Source organism: Lagopus leucura, unplaced genomic scaffold, assembly GCF_019238085.1.
Source record: "Lagopus leucura isolate 7727_CA_CO unplaced genomic scaffold, USGS_WTPT01 Super-Scaffold_100004, whole genome shotgun sequence".
Classification (NCBI taxonomy): Eukaryota; Metazoa; Chordata; class Aves; order Galliformes; family Phasianidae; genus Lagopus; species Lagopus leucura.
In genome coordinates, this window is record NW_024962264.1 from 23,694,208 (window position 1) to 23,714,958 (window position 20,751).

Below are 20,751 nucleotides of genomic sequence, written 5' to 3' on the forward strand. Positions count from 1 at the left end.
ATCTGTTTGTGTTTTTTTTTTTTTTTTCTTGGATGCTGCCATAGGCTCCCTAGGGCAGTGGTCATAGCACCAAGTCTGCTGGAGCTCAAGAAGTGTTTAGACAGTGATCTGAGACATAAGGGTTTTTTTTTTTTTTTTTTTTTTTTTTTTTTGTGGAGCTGGGAGTTGGACTCAAAGATCCTTGTTGATTCCTTCCAACTTTGGATATTTTATGATTATATTATAAAATTAATAAATTTAAAGCTTAGACTACATCCCAAACAAATAATGATAGTGTATAATCATTTGTAATTGTACGATAGAAGAATTTCGCTCTAGATGCTATTAACTCTATAAAAGCTGATGTATTCCTGGGATTACCTATGTTGTTTTAGCCAGAATTTCCTAAGAAGTTGTGAATTTTGACTCTATCCAGTCTGACTCATGACAAACCACAAAAATATTTCCACAACACACCTTCAGAACTTGTACTTTTCATGTAATTATCTTCACAGTGAGAAGTCATAGCACAAAAATAACTATGAAATTAGAAACTAAGGGATTTAACGGAAATGGAAGTGTGAAGGCTGCTATGAAATTAATGCTTCCTATTTTACATTGGTGCACATTGTTGGAGATGGATGTTGGTGGTATGGCAGTAGAGGCTGAACCTTTCCAACCACATTCCATCTTAGTGCTGTGTGACAGTCTGATGAAATATCATCTGAGATGGAATTGTGTACAGAACTAAGGTGTATCATTGAATTCCACCACGAAGGAAAAAATAACACACACTGAAATGCATCAATGCTTGCTGAACATTTCTGGAGATCAAGCAGTGTGTGTGAGCACAGTGAAAGCTGTATGGGCAATGTTTTCCTAGCAGTGATGTCTCATAGTAGCTGTAAAATGTGGGTCAACCTCTAGTGGTGCAGGTTCTTATGAGTGGGGCAAGTAGGCTCCTGTTCATTGCTGGTGAAAATGCATAGCTATTAGTGGTGATTATGTTGAAAAATAGTGTATTGTAGCCTGCGCACTTGCTATGTATCTGTTGTAGTTTCCATGGTAATAAATTACTTTCAGTTCAATCTGTTTGCTGAGACACAAAAGGACAGGTTAACTGGGAGACTCCTGGGTCTGATGACAACTAGTCAGTTTAAAATTCCAGAAAAAGAGAGCATTTCATTCTTTGGAAAGGAACACCCATCAGTACAACTAACGGAAGACTAATAAATGGTGAACTACAGCAGAAAAACAGTGAATTTGCTTTTTAGTAAAGTCATGCAGTCTTACAACGTAGTCTGTTGTGCTAGGATGTACTCGGTCAACTGACTGAGGTAGGACAAAAATGTAAATAAATCAACATGAGGACGCCTTTTGTTATCAAAACATGTTATGTAAATATGAGAATCGTCTTGACCAGTTATGAAAATAAGTTTTATCCAATTTCCTACTTCTTACTGGGTTTTGCAACAAATTAGCTACCGGAAGTGATTGAAAGTACACTGTTCATGCTGATACTAATGACAAAAGCATGAGGTAAAACATCAAATAAAAACAGTGCTTCTAGTGTTATAATGCTACTTAACAACTTTGGAATGCTAAGATTTTCCTAATCTTTAATTTTATATTGGTCTCTTTATACATTTCTCTGTCTTCAAATATGTACGTTTCTGAAGAGCATTTGGTATGCGTTTCACTTCCCACTGCAAGGTATGCTGCACTGTTGACTTGTACAACTGTCTTGTCTCCTTTCTGCCACTAAGAGATCTCATGTTTTCATTCCCAATCTGCTGTTTTCTCATTCTTGTTAAGTCTGTCTTTACCCTTTTTTTTTTTTTTTTTTAGATATTTGTGGGAATTGTTTTACATATTTCTAAATTACTGTGTCTAAACAGCTGTGATGTTGTGAAACAGAATTTTAACCCACACTCTAATGGAAAAAGTTGCAGAAGTTGCTGTGATGGAACATGTATACTGGTAATGCTGATCTGGCACTGTTCTCTGAACTTTAAAGTAGTCAAAAGATTGGCTGGGTTCTGGTAGTTAAATGTAATTTAATCAACTACATGTACTTAGAACAAATTCTTCACTGAAAAATAAATACTTCACTGCAATCCCTCTCAATTTTAAAATCAGTATCCTTTTGCATACATATTTTGCACAACTAACAACTAAATTAGAGTTAAAGGCAATTAGAATCAGGTCTCTCTTTACTGATATAAGAGGAACCCTTTTTCAGATGTTTGAAATTATACCAAAATGTCAAAATTATCAAAAAATAATAAAAAAATCAAATTATCAAAATTATATCAAAAAATATTATCTTTCTTTAAGACTAGGACCTGAATGTGTAAGTGCTTTTTATTTACCTCCAAAATAGTGTCGCAATTATGGCGCTGAAATACTGGGGAATTCCACCTTAAAATATTTCTTCTGATTCTATCACAAACACTTTCCATTCAGCAACAGAAAGTCCCATTCTCCAGGAAGCTGTGATATACTGAAGTATTCTAACAGCTCTTTTGCAAGGTCAAAATCCACTATATATTTTGTGCCAGTGAACATACATGAATGGATAGGAAAGGATGAAAAAATCTGTTCTGTATTTTCAGAAAGAAACACAGCGAGGCCCCATCTGGAATACTGTGTCCAGGTGTGGAGCCCTCAGTACAAGAAAGACATTGAGATTTTGGAAAGGGTCCAGAGGAGGGCAACTAAGATGATCAGGGGGCTGGAGCACCTCCCCTATGAGGACAGGCTGAGGGAGTTGGGCTTGTTCAGCCTGGAGAAGAGAAGGCTGCGGGGTGACCTCATTGCAGCCTATCAATACCTGAAGGGAACCTACACCCAGGAGGGGAGTAAACTCTTCAAAAGGGCTGATAACAGCAGGACTAGGGGAAATGGTTTTAAGTTGAAGGAGGGAAGATTTAGGTTGGATGTTAGGGGGAAGTTCTTTACTAGGAGAGTGGTTAGGCCCTGGAACAGGCTGCCCAGGGAGGTTGTGGATGCCCCGTCCTTGGACGTGTTTAAGGCCAGGTTGGACGGGGTCCTGGGCAACCTGATCTGAATGTGTATGTTTGGTGGCCCTGCTAGGCAGGGGGGTTGGAACTACATGATCCTTGGGGTCCCTTCCAACCCGGGTGATTCTGTGATTCTGTGATTCTGTGATCAAATAAATAGTTAGTCAAAATGTTTTCATCTTTATACTTTCTTCCTTAAAAGCCTTGTTTTTATAGCATACAAATAATATGTAACTTGGCTGTGGCATGGATATTTCATTACTATTGCGTGATGGGAGGAACTCTACCAACACAGTCATAGAGCATTTTGAAAAGTCCTTTGAAGCTGAGGAAAGAATTTTACAAGGGCCTCTCATTCCTTGGAATATATTCAAACTGCATTGCTTTCGTGTCACTTCACAGTAGTAGAAGTAAACGTTTTGCTCAAGTAAGCAAAACAACTGTTTTAACTAGTGTTTGCAGAAAAAAGAATACGGATTCTCTAAGAGTATTTTATAGACTTGCTCTAATATATTAAGTATTATAGTATAATTGAAACTATTGAAACTACACATGTATGAATCTTTAGATCTCTCCAGTCATTGCTAAGATCAGTAGAAATACTCAAACTTCGAACAGAGCAATGGTTTGCAGCAGAATTAAAAGATTCAAGATGGCAAGAATACTTTACAGATGTTCAAGTTGGGTTCAGGTGTTCAAATTAGATTTAGATTTTGTTGCACATTATTTTTATGAACAGAATATTCGGAATATTTTTTAAACATCTGACTAATTTGCAGGCACACAGCATTTAAACACCACAAAAGACTCATAACTTGCTTAACACATTGATTTCAAAATATTTGTTAAAGGTTTGAAGCAAACTGAAAACTTCGAATGAGGATGACAAAGGTTGTGATTCAATTTCCTTTAGTAAAGTAATAATTAAACTTCCACCTACAATGAGATGTACAACCACTGTCTATGACAAGCAGGTATGTCAGTCTAATTCAATTTCCTTAGACATTTTTCCATTTACTTCAGACCCATAGAACAGGGCTATTTGGAACTACCCAAACAGGCTTGACAGCATATTCTTATTCAAACCAGACTCATAGAAACTTCAGCTACTAAAACAGTATCAAGCATAGTATGTTTGGAATGTTGCAATATCAGTATTAATACTGTCACTCACTGACCTTAAGCTATTGACTAGACAATTAGGAAAATGATTTATATCTTTCTTTTCAGGCTTATGGAAGTTAAGATGGAATGCATATTCTGAAAAATTTTAGGGGTTTTATATCCTTTATGACTTTTTTCCTTAGAGGTGATATTAGGAAGATAGCTCAGAGTACTCACATAGCCATGCTGTGCTGGGAAACGAGCAGGGTTCAGAAACATTACTGAGAATAGAAGAGTAAAATATGCCAAACTAAATGGTGTGAAATCTTGTTTTCTTCTCAGATACCTTGGAAGTGTTTCACACAGTAATAACTTATCTGTCTTTTCTGCTCTGGTAGGTTAAATATCAGGAGAAAATCTACTTTAAAAAGTACAAAAAATGATACATTTTTGTACATTTCAATGGGAGCTAAAAGCAAGCCTACCAGCATTTTCCTCTAGCAGAACTTATTTTAAAAACATTTGTGATTATTTGCTGCTTTTTGGAAAGAAAAATGGTAGAACCATGATTTGTGGCACATTTTCATATATTTCTTTTAAAAATATTCAGTGGACAAATCAGTGGGAATCTTGTAGAAAATCTGTATTTTGGTGTGCTTATGAGCAGCCAAAGTACCAAATGAATGCTTTGCTGAGAATGTAAAAATAAGCAAACCATTTTCAGCACTTCAATAATGTTGACATCTTACAGTGCATTTCTCAAAGTTTGTCCTCATTCCTGCTATAAGCTCATGGTACATCTGGGTGAGCATGTGCAAGGTACAAAGAGAGGTAAGAAAGATGCAAATAAATCTTCTGAGAATCATTTTCCTTTGGCTGAGTGAGAATATTACCACTTGCTTTCATAATTATTAGATCATACTGTGGTAAGAGATTCCTGCACGAAAATCAGTGATAGAATAGCATTGTACCCTGTTTTGTTCAAGACAAGTATGTAAACACAGCTTGTGAATTTATGTGCTCAATTCAATTTTGTGAACAAGTCATCTACTTTATCTGGAGTTGCAAAACAAATGCATATGATAATTGTTACTAAAGTATGTAGAATCTCACAGGGGCAAATAAACTTACAGCAGGTTGGACTCGCATGCTTAGTGGGCTTGAATTAGGCACTGAATCAAAAAACTACTATGAATGGAACAAATAATGGAAAACATTCTTTCTATTATAATGAAAAAAAATTTTTGTTTTGGATGGTTTTGTACATGCCAGAAGAAACAGACAGGAGAATGTTGCATTCATTGCTACAAGTGAAATATTCTGCTTTAATTTTAAAGAAGGTTTAGTATGGCATAGCCACTGTTTGTTAATTGTATGGCAGAGCCACTATCTGTTTAATCTATACGTGTCTTTTAAGCATTAGAATGTGATAGGATTCTATGAGAACTAGTTCAAGCTCAGTAGAAATTATGAGCTGCATCGGAAAAAGATAGCATATATGATTCTTTCTGTGCTTATCGAGTGTGTGCAGCAATTGTTTTGGCAGCAATGCAACTGTGGCCCTCAGAAGAAAATAGGACTGAGTAAATTCTGTAAATTATGATAGGATTTAGACAGAGCCTTGATACTTATGAAACGTTGTGAGGATAGTGCTTTTAAATAATTAGGTTTTCCAGTCATCTCAGATATGTTAAAATTAATAAGTTTGTATTTTTTCCAGAATTAGGTTGTAAAGCAAGGAAAGGAAATGAAGCACTGAAATTTTCTTGTAGCTCTTAGTGCAAGTGGTTGCTGGTCTCCTCACAGAAGAGATTTGAATTTCATGTCAAGCCATGTCCATAGTGTCCTCTACAGGGGGAGCCACAGTGTGAAGTTGAACATGAGTACTTGTAGAAGCATTAGAGATTTTATAGTCTGAAAGATAATGTAACTGCACTACAAGTGGCACAGCAGTGTAAGATGGTGATCTGATGGGATAAACAATTAGAAGGGGAACACACCACTTTAATACACCTAAATCTATGTCAGAAAGTGGTGTTGGAATGTACTATCACTCAAATCATGACATCTCAGGATGTCATTAAGAAATAAAGGTATCAGTGTAAAGGTGAAATTAACTTAGGTCATTAAATAAGAAGCTCTCGGAGTCTGTTTTATATCAACAGGACTTTAACATGCGTTAACACGTTAACATTTAAGCTATCCAAAGAGCTTTCAACTATGATGGTTTTGGGTGAATCATGTAAATTATGGCTATCTTCTTTAGTTTTTTAAAGACAGCTTTAAAAACAGATTAGCCATTCATTTCCTGTGTAACAAAATTATCTTTAGCAATAAACAGTTGAAAATCAACAGGCAGTTTAAAAAAGCAGACTATTTTCTGTTCTAAAGTACTATTTAAATATAATGTACATGTACACAAAGAATTACATTTTTGTATATGTCTTTAGACATGAATACTTGGTTTCTGGACCTAAGAAATTAACGTTAGCTATTTTTCATTCTAAGATAGCATCACCTCAAAAAATTTGTATCACTTTCAAACTGAAGTGTAATTTGCAACAGAAATGCTAATTACCTTGTATATTTTACTTTTTATAATGAATGTCAGTGTTTGGAGTCCTTGCATGAAGTATTAATTCTGCTAAAGTTCATCCCCTTGAAAAAAATTCACTCGTGTAATCCCTTAATTCGTATCAGAGGGAGCCATCTTGTGGTTTCACTGATTTTCTGATGCTCTCCTTAAATAAGTTCAGCCTAGTTACAGACCTGTGTGGACTTACTCTGTTCTAATATACTTACATAAGTTATTTATTCTTACTTCTGTACCTACTGTACATGCCTAATGAGAGCTTTATATAGAGCTAAACATAAATGTAGTAACACTGATTTTCAAATAGGTGAGGTATTCTATTTGGCCTGTTAATAAAAGAATTACAGTGTGACATAAGCATGTTCTAGGATGAGCTCATTTTGTCAGTAGAGATTTTAAATGACTATTACCTAAATAGTGGCTGAGATTACAAGACTTTTTTGTTTGTTTGTTTCCCAGTATTATGAAGGGAATTTCAAAACCCCCCACCTGGGGAAGAACTACCCCATACATCAGCATGTGCTTGAGCCACCCAGAAGCTTTGCAGAAAAGGACTTACAAATCCTGCTGGGCAACAAACTGAACATAAGCCAGCATTCCCCCAGCAGTTGTGGGAATGACAATTAATGCTACCATGTATTTAGGAAGAGTGCTGCCAGGAGGCTGAAAAAGGTGAATCTGCTTAGCAGTGATGAGGCTACACCTGTAGTTCTGGCTCCAGTTCTAAGCCCTTCAGTACGGGAGTTTCTAAAGTGAGTCCAGCAAAGGACCGCTAAGATGACTAAGGGACTGGAGCACCTCTTTTATAAGCAAAGATAGTGTCAGCCTGTTTACCCTAGAAAACAGAAGACTCAAGGTCAATCTCAGCAATATGTGCAAATATCTGATGGGAAGGTATAAAGTAGACAGACCATTTTCAGATGGTGCCCAGTGCCCAGATAAGAGGCAATATGCACAATCTCACATACAAGGGGTTTCATCTGAACACCAGGAAATGTGACTAAGTGCTGGCCCAAGCTGCCCAGAGACACAGACTGTGGAGTCTCCTCTTTGAAGGTCTTCCAAAGCAAACTGTGCATGGGCCTAACACACTGCTCTGGGTGGCCCTGCTGGAGGAGGATTTGGAGCAGAGGGACCCAGAGGTCTCTTCAACCTCCATCACTCTGTAATTCTGTGAAGTAAATATTGAAATGCTTGTTTTTAAAAAAGGGCAATATATCTACGTATTGTGTATCTATACATGTATTTGTTTATACTTTGACCTTCCACTGCATTATCTGGCTAATATATTCTTGTTCAACTGCTTGTTTCTTACCTGATACTATGTTTTTATAGTTTTCATGCTCTGAGAACTATGCATCTCAACATGAAAGCAGCTGCTTCTGTAGTTTCAGAAGATTGTGTGTGAACACATCCTAACAACAGTGTCAAGCTGATGTTGTGCTTTGTCATATAAGGGTGACATGACTAAGCATCTGCACTGAGGCTGCTAACAACTTTTAGCCTAGGTGGCATAACAGTGACGTGTGGCTGTTACTGAGACATCGATTTCTATGCTATTTATATGTATATAAACACTGTTATAATCAGATTAGCAGAACTCAAGCTGTTCTCAAAAGACCAATGTGTTAATTTTCCGGAAACCATTTTCTATGAAGAAATAGCTAGCAGATCCCATAGATCTGTCTGTTAGCCCATCAGGCTATTTTGCTGCAAGCAAAATACTTTCCATTTCTAAAAATGTCAGCAGGACTATTTTGATATGGCTGGACTTATCTCAGTAGGCATTTACCAATATAACTTTCTTTAAGTTTTCACAATGGGCTTTTTTTTTCTCTTCATTCATTCCTGCCATGCCTTTTCTTTCATGTTTTCAATCCTGGAATACTTAAATGGTTATGCACCTTAACTACTGGCAAGGGCTTCAATTTATTTTTCAAATGGTATTGATAGTCTCTCCTGTGGTTTTAAACACATTGCCTAAAGTGTCATAAAAATAATTGCAGTTTCTGAAAAAATGTTCTTTATTTTTGAACAAAATATCTACATTGACATGGGTAACGCCATAAATTTCACATATTTTAAGACTTCTGTCTGCAGAGAATGTCAGTTTAAGCGCAATATGATACTATAATACAATAAAAAGAACTTTAATCAAATCCATGCATAACACATTAATAGTTTTACCAAAAAGGAAGTATTTGAGATGAAATTGCCATTGGATGTTACTAGACAGAATTCACAGGAGAATATGTTTAAAACTCACAGACAAGTTATTAATACACTATATATATTTTTCCCTTTATTTTTTTCTGTATCCTTTAAAATTTTGGGATCACTAGCACACAAAATATGTATATAATGTTAAAACTTTATGGCAAAAGCTTATGGCACAGTTTTTTTTCTTTTTCTTTTTTTTTTTTTTTTTGAATACAGCTCACAATTACACATTCCTGGAACATCAGTAACTTTTTCAGTCCACTTTATCCATTAACATCACTCTGTTATGCAACAAAATATAAACATAATAAATGTTTATTGCATATTTCACAAAGATAAAAGTGAAGAAGTGCAGTAATATTCAAGAATGTCAAGAATACAGTATGAGCCAACAATTTTCTGGCATTTAACCCACTGCTTCTAGCAATCTAACCTGCTTCCACAAGCCTTCCAAACTGATAATATTTCAGTAACTACTGTAGGTGATGCATGTTGCCTGAAGGCACGTTTTCCATAACCACTTACAAATAAAACACCCATTTTATTATTAACAAGTAGCTTAGTTTGTGATTTATATCTTTTTCTTATTAGTTTTCTCAAAAAGGAAAAAATTATGATGATTTGATAGTACTGATTGTATAGTAAGATGTGGAAAAAGTTATTTCATAACCTTCCAGGGGGTACTTTGAAAATTAATAGCTCACTCAGCAGTTTCACAGTATAAGGCCAAATTCTGCTCTGTTGGATTGCATTAATTCCTATGAAAGCTCAAAGGAGAGCAGAAATTACACTTAAAATATATCTACTTTTTGCAACCAAACATCTCAGCTTGGGCTGGGTACTGTATAGATAAGTCCGTTTCCATCTAATATAAAATTATTGCTAAAAATAATAAATGTAATCTTTTTTAAGGATAAAGGAAGACTTTCCCTCCTATCAAAAATATAAGTTTTTGTACAATTTATCTTATCTACATTAGCAACCTACAGTTCTCTAATGGGTTATAGTACAAAGTGGAAGAAATACCTAATTTCTTTAATGTAAAGTGCACAGCTAAATCACCTAAATATAATACTTTCTAGTGGTTAAAGAGAATCACCTCTCACAGATCACAGCAGATTTGTTATAGAGAAGTCTATAAAAAGTTTATGGAACCAACTCTAATAAAGAGAATGGAAAGAAAAGTAATATATTATTAAACTGAAAATGATAATTAAATCCTGTATTCTTCCTGCATTCCTCTAACCTAATTAAGTAGTAGTACTTGCTGTCAAAATTATTTAAAAAGAATATGTACTTCATTTAAAAATTGCTAAATTCCAAATAGTATAACACTATTATTTCTTCTTTCCTTTCTCCCTCAATGCCCCTCTAATTTATCAACATTACTGAGAAAAAAAGACAACCCTTTAACTTTATTTCTCTGATATTTGCATATGGTCTTAAAAATAAGATGCATTTTCCTATGTGGAATTTAAGCAGGAATTTGGTAGTCGAATATATCCACTGCACCTCTGAGTGACATTTCTTATCCTTTTGAGGACCTGAAGCTTTTGGCTTTACTGAGGCAAGCATGGTTTTGGTCACATATCTCTAGTCAGTAATCTCAACTGGTATTTCTGTCTTTCTCTACTAAGTGACTTCATCCTAAGTCATTTAGGAATAATCTAAATGAAGTTTAAATCTATTTTGGTATACCCAGTATTCAGTATATCGCAGAGGCTTCCACTCTGTTGGCAAATGTTATGTTTTCTGTTAAAAAAATTAGGGGAGAGTTCTTGGTTACATTACATCGAAATTGAAAATCTGTATTTAACTGAGGGCAGCAGATTACATGCCAAATGTATTTACATTTGAAAACATCATTATGGAACCATTTTTCATTTCTCCCCTATTTGAAATACTTTTCTTACTAATATATTACTTAAAATAAAGTTCAGTAATGCTGTAGAGCTTTTATGCTATAAAAATATTTAAATCTCTTTACTTTTGATATGCCTTCTTAGAAAACTGAGCACTATGTGTAAGTTTTCTGCTTTGCTTCCCAATGTAATGGCTAGAAAGCAGAATAACTAGGAGTTAGAAAACAGAATTGCTAGCAGTTATTCTGATCTGGTCTTATGCATTTACCACTTCAATTAAGAATTCTTTATTGAAGAGAAGCCAGCTGTTTTGTAGGGAAAGAACTGAGATAAGCCAATTTTTAATATGATTGCTTATAGATTATGAGTCCAGTCCAGTACTTCAAACAGTCCTTAAAAAGATACTTTGACTTGACTGCTGACAAGGATAAATTAATATCCCTTTTTACGTGACACATTTTATGACAATTTTAAGGGAAAAAAAATATAATCCATCTAGTTATGTAAGCTCATGATACATGGATGAGCACCTGTGCTCATAAATAAATGGGATTTTTTATAAATAAATTTATAAATTTATAAATATGAAGAAGTAACATAAAAATATTACTTGAAGTGAATTGAGTTTATGTCAGATCATAAAAGAAGAAAAACTATTAAAAATACTGTTTTAGAATATTATTTTTAAAATAATAGCATTTAAAATGGAGGAGGATTATACATTTTCTGACACAGCTGAATAAAATCTGAGAGCAACTATTTTAACTCTCTAACTAATCCTTGGAGGAAAACAACAACAAATTCAACCAAACCCAAGGTTGCTATGTTATAATCCTCAGTGCAGAGTTACACTGCTTCCATTACTTCATATGCAACATGCCTTTGGCAGTGCACCAGATGTTTGCCTCCAGCTGTATTTTGCTTTTGTATACACATTCTGAGCAATAATGAAGCAAAAATTCAAAACATGTTCAAAACAAAAATATTTTGCAATGAGAAACAGCCTCGTTTACTGGACTTTTACATAATGAATAATTCTAAATATTAGATTTATATCTTAGCATACTGTTGTTTTTCAGTGGACAAAAATGGCAAGACTAAACACCTGTCTACAAGCTATGTCATAAATATGACCTATTGTCTTATAACTTAACGAAGAAACCATTGACTGATTTAGTCCCAAAGAAGGAAAATGTCTCTGAGTATTAATAGGTTTTCTATTTATTATACAAAACATAAATAATGCAAAAAACCATTCAGATCCCTTTTCATGTTTTAGAAGAGCTACATGCTTTTTTTTCCAAAATTGTGAAGTGTTAACTAATCAATGCCTCAATCATATAAATATACTTAAAGAATACTACAGAAAGCTACTATATGATCTATTCCTACACTGATCTTCCTGTGATATATGTAACATGTAGGAAATGTATGTAAATAAACGCAGCTGTACTCATCCTCATAATATTTCAGTGAAGCAGTTGATTATTTGCCTTTAGTTTTGGTCCAATATCTCTATGCACTGAATTAAAATGAAGCATTGCAAAATTTTGACGTAGTTTGTCTATCTCAAATACTGCATGAGTTTGTCAATTAAGAAAAAATTCTGAACTTTTTAAAAGGATTTGCAAATATTTTAAGTTGCCAAAGCATAGGTAATTAAAAGAAAAAAAAAGTATTTTGCAGGAATCAATACTTTATAAATGTTGATGCATCTTCCAGGTGATACATAGACTATTTAGCTGTAAATATTTTGGGCTAGCTAGGATTATTTCAACTCATACCACCCAGGAGATTGATAAAAAGCATACTGAATAAATTACATTAATTAAATGTGTCAACTGTGCTCACTGCAAAACCACAGGTCTTGTCCTTAGGACAAGAAAGAGTCTTTAAAAATCTAAACTCAAGTAATTTATCGTTATCTTGTAAAACTGAAATAAAGGTAGCAAATACTAGTATATTCTCTAGTAATATGGGATTTACATAGACTATTCTGGATTTGGGATCATTAAAACACATGAGAGTTTAAAAAAACATTAAGGAACATCAAATAATACTGTACAATTATACTACTATGTAACAGTATGTATAAACACTTGGCAGTAAAGCTTGAGTAGAGAGTGATTTACAATGAGTTGCTAACATTTGATATAGAAAGTTTGCAGTTGCAGAGTGTCTTCTCTTGTGTCATTCTTCCATTGCACTGTAAATGGGCATTTCAAACTAGGCAGGATCTCTTTACCCTCCTTAGTGCTTTTTGCTTTCCCAGTCACTCCTCACTCACTTGTTTCTCTCAGAAAGCTTGCTGTTGATCATGGCAGACAGATCTCTACGGCTGCAAGCCTCAATCTTATTGGTGAATGTCTTCGTGCCTTATGATTTTGTAAATTACCCAGTAAAAAATGTTGAAAATTAGAAAGGCTAAAGGGAAACAAGCTCTGGAAATTGTGTCTATCTTCTTGGCTCGGTCAATGAATACCTTTCTCATCTCATCAGGGCTTTTAGGTGCAGCTTGAGCAGGATTATTTGGCCCCTTCTGTGCCACTCCATCTTTTGCTTGCAGACATGGCCCCACTCCATACGCTGTAAAACTGAACTGACTTTCCTGTGCATCGTCATCCTGTTGCATGAAAAAAAAAACAAAACCCAAAAAAAAAAACCAAAAAAAACACAAGATTTTACAGAAATTTTACCAGTTACTAAATATCATTTACTACATCTTTAGCTCAGTGACATGTTTGAATCCACTGTTTAAGTGGTTGAAATTTCAGCCCAAAGTTCATGTCAAAATATTGTAGCAGCTCTAATGAGTTTTTCTACTTGTTTCACTTCGTAATCTATTTAGAGAAAAAAGAAAGATTAGTAAATGAATTTACTGGCTTAGGAAACTAGTGATAATCAGACACACATCTGATTTGTTTTTATTTTCTACATTTATGGTAAAAGCCTGCAATCTTCAACTGGGAAGACTTCAGGGTTCTTCAGACAGCAGCCCTTAACTCTATGTTGCTTAAAAGGGTGGGATGGCTTCTTGTGATACCTATCGCACAAGCAGTAACAGTGTTCATTAGTGAGAATTCTGCCTATTTCATATTTGTGTTTTGTTATTTCTGCTGTTCCCTGTATGTCAGATAAAGTGAATAGTATGTAAAGTATCTTAGTTTGACATAGAAATAATATAAAATATTTAAAATAAAGTTAGTATCTTAAAAATATATAAAAATAAATTTTAAAATAAAATAAATGAAAGCTGAAGGCCAGAATTTTGATTTGACAATTAAGGTGAAAACTGTCAAAAACATTCTGAATTCAGGAGCTGTGAGTGAAAGAGGTTTAAAATCACAAGATACAAACCCAAATGTAAATGATCTTGAAGACATACATATTTTCACAGCATAAATATCTGGTACGTAGCTTCTGTCTGGAAACGCATTTTGTACATCTCTTTACCCTGTTATAAATATTCTCTATAAAGCAGGCACAAATACGGAGAAGCAAATAATACCTGGACTGCGAAGCCAGCACCAAATTTTGTTTTGAAATACATTTCAACATCAATTTCTAGTGTGTATGCTACTCAAAGATAGTTCTATGATTTTGATGGCATTCGCAATTAAAAAAAAATCATTTCCTATTTTTTATGTCTAATTATCCTACTTGTTTTAACATTCTAGAATTCTGTAAATCATGACAAAATATAACAGATTATTTCTTAAAAGAATTCTTTAAAATTTTTTTTTTAACATTTTATTTCTTTTTTGGAAATCCACTTCTGTAACTATTCAAATAAGGGGCAGAAGCAGTCAGTTTTTTCTGATGAGAAAGAAATTTGATATTTTGAAACTCTACTTAACAGAAAATGATATAAACTTTACATTTACCACAGTAAATAAAGTAATTAGTGTTCTGGTTCAATAGTTCTGAAGCCTTTCTGTTTCATGTAAAACTCTTTGTTTTATTTTTTGAGCTAACTTCCCACTTATCATTGTTTAAATCTCAACTTCAAAATTCTCAATTTTGAAAATGTCAATGCATTTGAAAGTGTTTTTGAATCAATGATTCTGAACATATTAAAGTTTTGATTATACAGTACTTGTTAAGGAAAAGATTTCTTCATTTAAGAAACTATCAATTAACTTTGTTAGCAATATTAGTTGAATCAGTTATTGGCAAATGAATGTATATAAATTAGTATTATAAATTAGTAAATAGAAGTGAACTAGCTGGGCAACAGCATGAACATTCAGCATGGCTGAATCACCCAACTGTTGTAGTTGTAATCTAATTACAATACTTTTTCATATATGTAAACTGAATAAACTGATAGACAACTACAATTCACTGAAACTGCTATGCTTTGAATCTCTATCATATTTCTTATATAAAAACACTAACAACAAAAATAAAGGAAAATTAACATGAAAGCAAAGGGTGAAGAAAAAAAATCGTTGATTTACTTTCATATGGAGATGAATAACAGAAATACAAAATGTTAGGATGAATTTTGATGACGTGATAAAACAAACTACATCAGTGTTCCTCTCCTGTCAGAAAAGGTGTCATGGTTTTGTTGTGTAGGGCTCCACACAGCAGACTTCTATCTGCAATGCTTGCCCACAGTATGACATGATCCATCTGTGAACAGGGCAAATTTCATTTTCTGGTAGTCCATTGTATGTTGGGGTCTCTTTAGCATGATACTACTGCTTCCAAACTTTTTACCTTCAGGCCAGTCCGTCATCACTTTAGGATTCCTGGGCAGCTGAGATTCCCCTTTCAATCGCCTGGCTTGTCTCTGCTGCAGGTGCCATCTCATCACAGCGTTAGAGTAAGGCCTTCAGCTTTCAGATGCTCGCTCTCATTTCATTTATTAGCTCCAATTCTAATTTTATTGTATTATATTGTATTATAGTGCGTTATCTTGCATTCCGATATCTTATTTAGTAGATAAGTTTGTTTCTGCTCAGATCGTTAACCACTGTTTTGATTTTAGACCCATTTCCTATTTTTCCCCTTTTCCCTTTCCTGGGTTGGATCCAAGGGTTCCCCTGCCTCGCTAGTCACAGAATCAGGCAAAACCAGTCCCTAAACCACTGACAATAGGAAATAATATTTTAAGAGTAGTTGTATTCCAGAAGTGTTGTACTTATGTATTCCAGTTAAAAGGAGTTACAAATATGGTAGATGTGAGAATTTATACTGTACTTGCTATTTCAGCAACTTTGCACATATGAAAATCTGTAAATCGGGGTTTAAATCTTCTCATGGTTCTCCAGAAGATAATGTTTATGATTGCATCAGCTCAAAATGATTATAAAGTAATACTGCTGTGTAGCAGCTTTCAGTTGGTTGTGTTTTCTGGATGAGGCACTCTGCTATGACTCTACTGTCTCTGTTCTATGTCTACCTGAGTTAAGCAATCTTCCCAAAATAGTTTTAAAGGCCAAGCTCCTGCTTATTTTTCACTTGCAGACATTCTTTACTTAATCTACAAGCAGGATGATCAGTAGTGCTCTTTTCTGTTGAGCAGTTGATGTGAATATCCTTCTAGAGGTCTAGTCCAGTGATGCTGGATGGATAGTGTCTCCACAATGGCAGGTAGAGTGGTTGGAGCCTGCCAAGTCAGACTCAAGTGCTAGGGACATAATGCATACACAGGAAAGGGCACTTTGCAGAGCACTGGGTATCACCATAATTATTTTCTGGGGTACCAGATGCAATATTTGTAGTTCTGGAAGTTTTGTAGCAGGGTCATAGTGTATAAAAAGCATTAATTTGGCAACACATTCATATCTAAGGGTGCTCCTGTAAAGCAGGAAAGATGCAGTTGCTATTATTGTTGATAATAACATTTGAGTGCTTTTTTGAGGGCATTAATATAAAATGACAGCAGTACTCCATGTGCTTTTATAAATTGACTTGGCTACAGTCCTTCTTTTTGACTAGAAATATTTCTGATAATCCATGTGTTGGTCACAGCTGTCACAGCTGTTAAAGTCGTCTAATGGATACCCTGTACATTTTAGTGGAATATCTGGACAGGGGATCTTCTTGGAGGAGTCCATTGCATACTGGGTGATTTTTTCTTTCAAAACGTATTAATGAAGTTCGTGTGTGTGTGTGTGTGTGTGTGTGTGTGTTCATTTTAGGGCATCACTGTTAAAAAAAAAAAAAAAAAAAGGTTTCCTTTCTTATTTTAGATAAAACTTCTGAATTTTTAATGCAAATGAACTTCATTAAAGCTTTGGTATGAATGTGCTTTTCACAAATACTCCTTTGGTACTATTAGTTTGAAAGTTATTCTGTGTATGGCTACATGTAAATATGTTATTAACTCTATTAAAATCAAAGAACGATAATTTTAGATAAAGTTTTTTATTTAAAAAGTAGAATTTTTTCAAGGCCCAAGGAAATCCTAATTATTATGCTCAGCTATAAAGTATTAGAAAGCTTTCCGTTTCTGTGGCCGTGTGTGATTATGCTCTTTCTCTTCGTGTATTTAATAATACACATCTCTTGAGGAATATTATGTATAAATCCTAAAAATATCTGTGTGGCCTTTTGACTGTAAGTTTTGGTAAGAGTTTGAGTATTTATTTGAAGCTGTGGCTTTGGTTATTTGAACACTATTTTTTACTACTATACTGTTCTGAACTGTAAACAGCTTGATTTTAAACACTAATCTGGTACCAGTTGATTTCCTCTTGAACTGATGTCACTGTTTCTTTGAAATTGCAGAAAACAAAATTTTAATATCATGTTTTAATCCTGATTTAAACAGATCAAAATAGATTACAAAATTGATGAGATAGATACCTTTCTTAACATTTCACGTCATCACATACAGGTAGCAATGAATGGAATCCACATGGAAAGACATTATTTCAGACAAAAGGACAGGGCCTCTGTTAATGATTGGATATCACATTTTGACAAATGGGACATCTTCTTCATAGTTTACCCTTAAATTTGTACTGTAGATTTGAGGCAAAGTCCCGTCTATAGGTCCTGCACATCTCAAGCCATTGCTATGCTGTAATGATTCATTGATTTCATTTCCATCAAGAACTCCCTCAAAATACTTTCATCAAAATGGATGGGTTGACCAAAAAGAAAACAAAAGAAAAGAGGTGTGATTACCATTAAAGACAACCTAGTTTGCATGTCTATTTTCCTCACTAAAGATACTTGTGATCTTTAGATTTTGGAAAATAGAATTCAAAGATTGATTGTTCTTGAAAACTAAATATCTTATTTTAAAAGCTAATCTAAAATCAGTGGTATTCAGCACAGGAACACAGTTCATGCTATTTTTCCCCATACAGAAAAACACAACTAAGAAAAAGTGCTGATCATAGGTATGTTTTGGTTGTCCTATATCGTTCTTCTAATTCTGACATATTTGTTTTGTTTCTCAAGACCTAAAGGAGAGTATATTTAAATAAATAATTCATATTCATTCATTCTGAAGGTGTTTCCATCACATCAGCAATATAATATTTGTTAAACTTACATTCATTGACTAGATTTACTTCCCAGACAGAAATAAAGCACAATAGATCAGATGCTAACAAATGAAGTTTTAAATTGGAAGCAAAAATTTACATATTCATAAGATTTTGCCATTTCAGTAATTATGAAGAAACAAGAAAATAATCTCTTATTGTGATGCTTACTGAGAAAAAAAGCAATGGATAGATTGCATATTATGTTCCAATAACCATTGTTTTTTTTTTGTTTGTTTGTTTTTTGTTTTTTTTGTGAGTGTATTTATAACAAAATCCCAGATTTCTTTAAACTACCTACAAGTTTTTGTCACTTCTGTAAGAATTGTATTGGGCTTCTAAAAAGCAATATGTTATTTGGAAACATTAAGTGAGGTCCATAGCTACAACAATAAAAGTGGTAGCCAGAGGGTGCAGTTATACCTAAGAATCATCTTTGATGTTGCAGCTACTGCTGCCCAGGAAGAGAGGCAGCAAATATTGTATTAAGATAGGTAAGAAGGAAGCAGTGACTTTCGGTAAGAAAACTAAAATATCATAATGGCAAAGACAAATGAACTTTAGATGCCAAAACCTCTTGATACAGCTCTGTACCTTGTACTTTGTACAATTTTATAATTTTTTTTTTAAATTCAATTATTTTTCTCTGAGCTTGATCATTTAGTTTTTAGCAGTATTTATACGTCCTATGTTTTTAATCAGTATTGACAAAGAATAACCAATTATTTTGATTAGATTTATGGAAGAGATCAAGCTTGGAGAATAAAGCAAATCTATTTGAGGATATGTTTGGAACAAAGATTTAATCCAACAATTTGAACAAAGAGTCCAAAAAATATGGAGGGGGATGATCAGTAGGAGAATGCACAAGGTACTACATTTAGCACAGAATAATCAACTTCATGAAAGAAAATGGTTGTGCAGTAGTTCTGGAAAAAGTCCTGAAGTTTATGAAAGATCACAATCTTGATATGGATGAATCTTATGCGGTTGTTAAAAATGCAAATAGCAAACTGTTTTAGATAATCATGTGTATATAACTTGCAGGATTTGGTCCTTTGGCTGTTGGCAGCTCTTACTGGCTACTCCTAATGTTGAAAATATGATTTTTAGGAACTATGTGGCTTACAGAATTTCCAGGGAAGGAGAATGACAATAAGCAAAAGTGTGGGAAACGTGCCCTGAGGGAAAAGATTGTACAAACTAGTCCAGCAAAACACTTAATTCCATTAAAAACAGACTAAAAGTACAGTCACATTAAATATCACTCAACAAAGTTGTTTATATTTGACATGGGTCACATTTGTCATGGCCCACCTGCCCCCTCTTGGGGGGCCTCCAGAAAACTTGGAAAGGAACCTCTTGCAATGTAAGGAGTAAATTGAGGTTAGTCTGCAGAAATTAAAAATGCCTGAACTTGTCATGTTGCTACAGTCAGACTTTCATCCACACTACAGGTATTCACTGAACGTAGTAGTAGGCAGTAGGCACTTTTGCATGCTGTTGTAAAACACTTTGATTATTACAAATTTAAACTTGTAACATTAGCTGCTTGACTTTACACGTTACCAGTGACTTCCCTTAATAGTAGTTTAGATAGCTTCTGCCATCAAATAAATATAAGTAGCCACTACTCTATTAAAGCTCTTTGCTAACTGTATGAACAATTTACACTAAATTGACATATGTGAAAACACTCTTCTCAGCCCCTTAAAAAATGTATATCCCACAAATAAAATCAATTCAAAAATTAATGTTCATGTTTAAAATACATGAAATACAGCTGTTAAATCTAGAGTGAAATAAGGAACAATCTTAATGCTGTACAAAGTGCTGCAAGTAACAGTCATGTTGATCCACTGAAGTATAATCTGACTCTTCTAACAGAGAGAAATTCGTGTCTGTGCAGATGGCTCCCACATGGCCCATGCCTCATTTAAAGCCCTCTTAATCCTCCTTTTGAGAATTCAAGTTGGATTTATGCAGCACGTAGTCCTTGTAGTGACCCTCAGCCTAGAGTGGATTTTGTTCTGTGCTGCCATTTTATTTATATTGCCACTTTAAGCAGCAGTGTGTTTACCAAACTGAGCCCATCTTCCAGCATAATCAGTCCATTAGACTCCCTTCCCAGCTGTGAGTACTATTAGCTTTACCTTGTTCTTCTTCCTCTTCCGTCGGAATCGTAGGAGTTCTTTATGCTGCCTTGACACAAAATTTACAGCTGCATATTCCAAAAGTGCAGAAAATACAAAGAGCAGACACACAGCCATCCAGATGTCAATTGCTTTGACATATGACACCTAAGAAGAAAATAGAGCAGAAGACTGAATATTTTCAAAGCACAGATGTAATGTTTAGCATTTCATGTCAGGAAGAAGCTCGTTAATATCTCCAAACCTAGCACTCATTTGTGAAACAAATTTTCACATGGAAGTTCTATAATAAGAGAGAAAACAGTGGAA

General features: G+C 34.3%; 1 protein-coding gene across 1 annotated transcript in view; it reads right to left on the reverse strand.

The window, feature by feature from the left end:
* Nucleotides 1-13,134: 13,134 nt before the first annotated feature.
* GLRA3 (glycine receptor alpha 3) overlaps nucleotides 13,135-20,751 on the reverse strand; it is a 47,673-nt gene continuing 40,056 nt past the window's right edge. Inside the window, 2 exon segments of the mRNA XM_042871635.1 lie at nucleotides 13,135-13,404; nucleotides 20,443-20,589. Coding sequence (XP_042727569.1) covers nucleotides 13,135-13,404; nucleotides 20,443-20,589 — 417 coding nt within the window.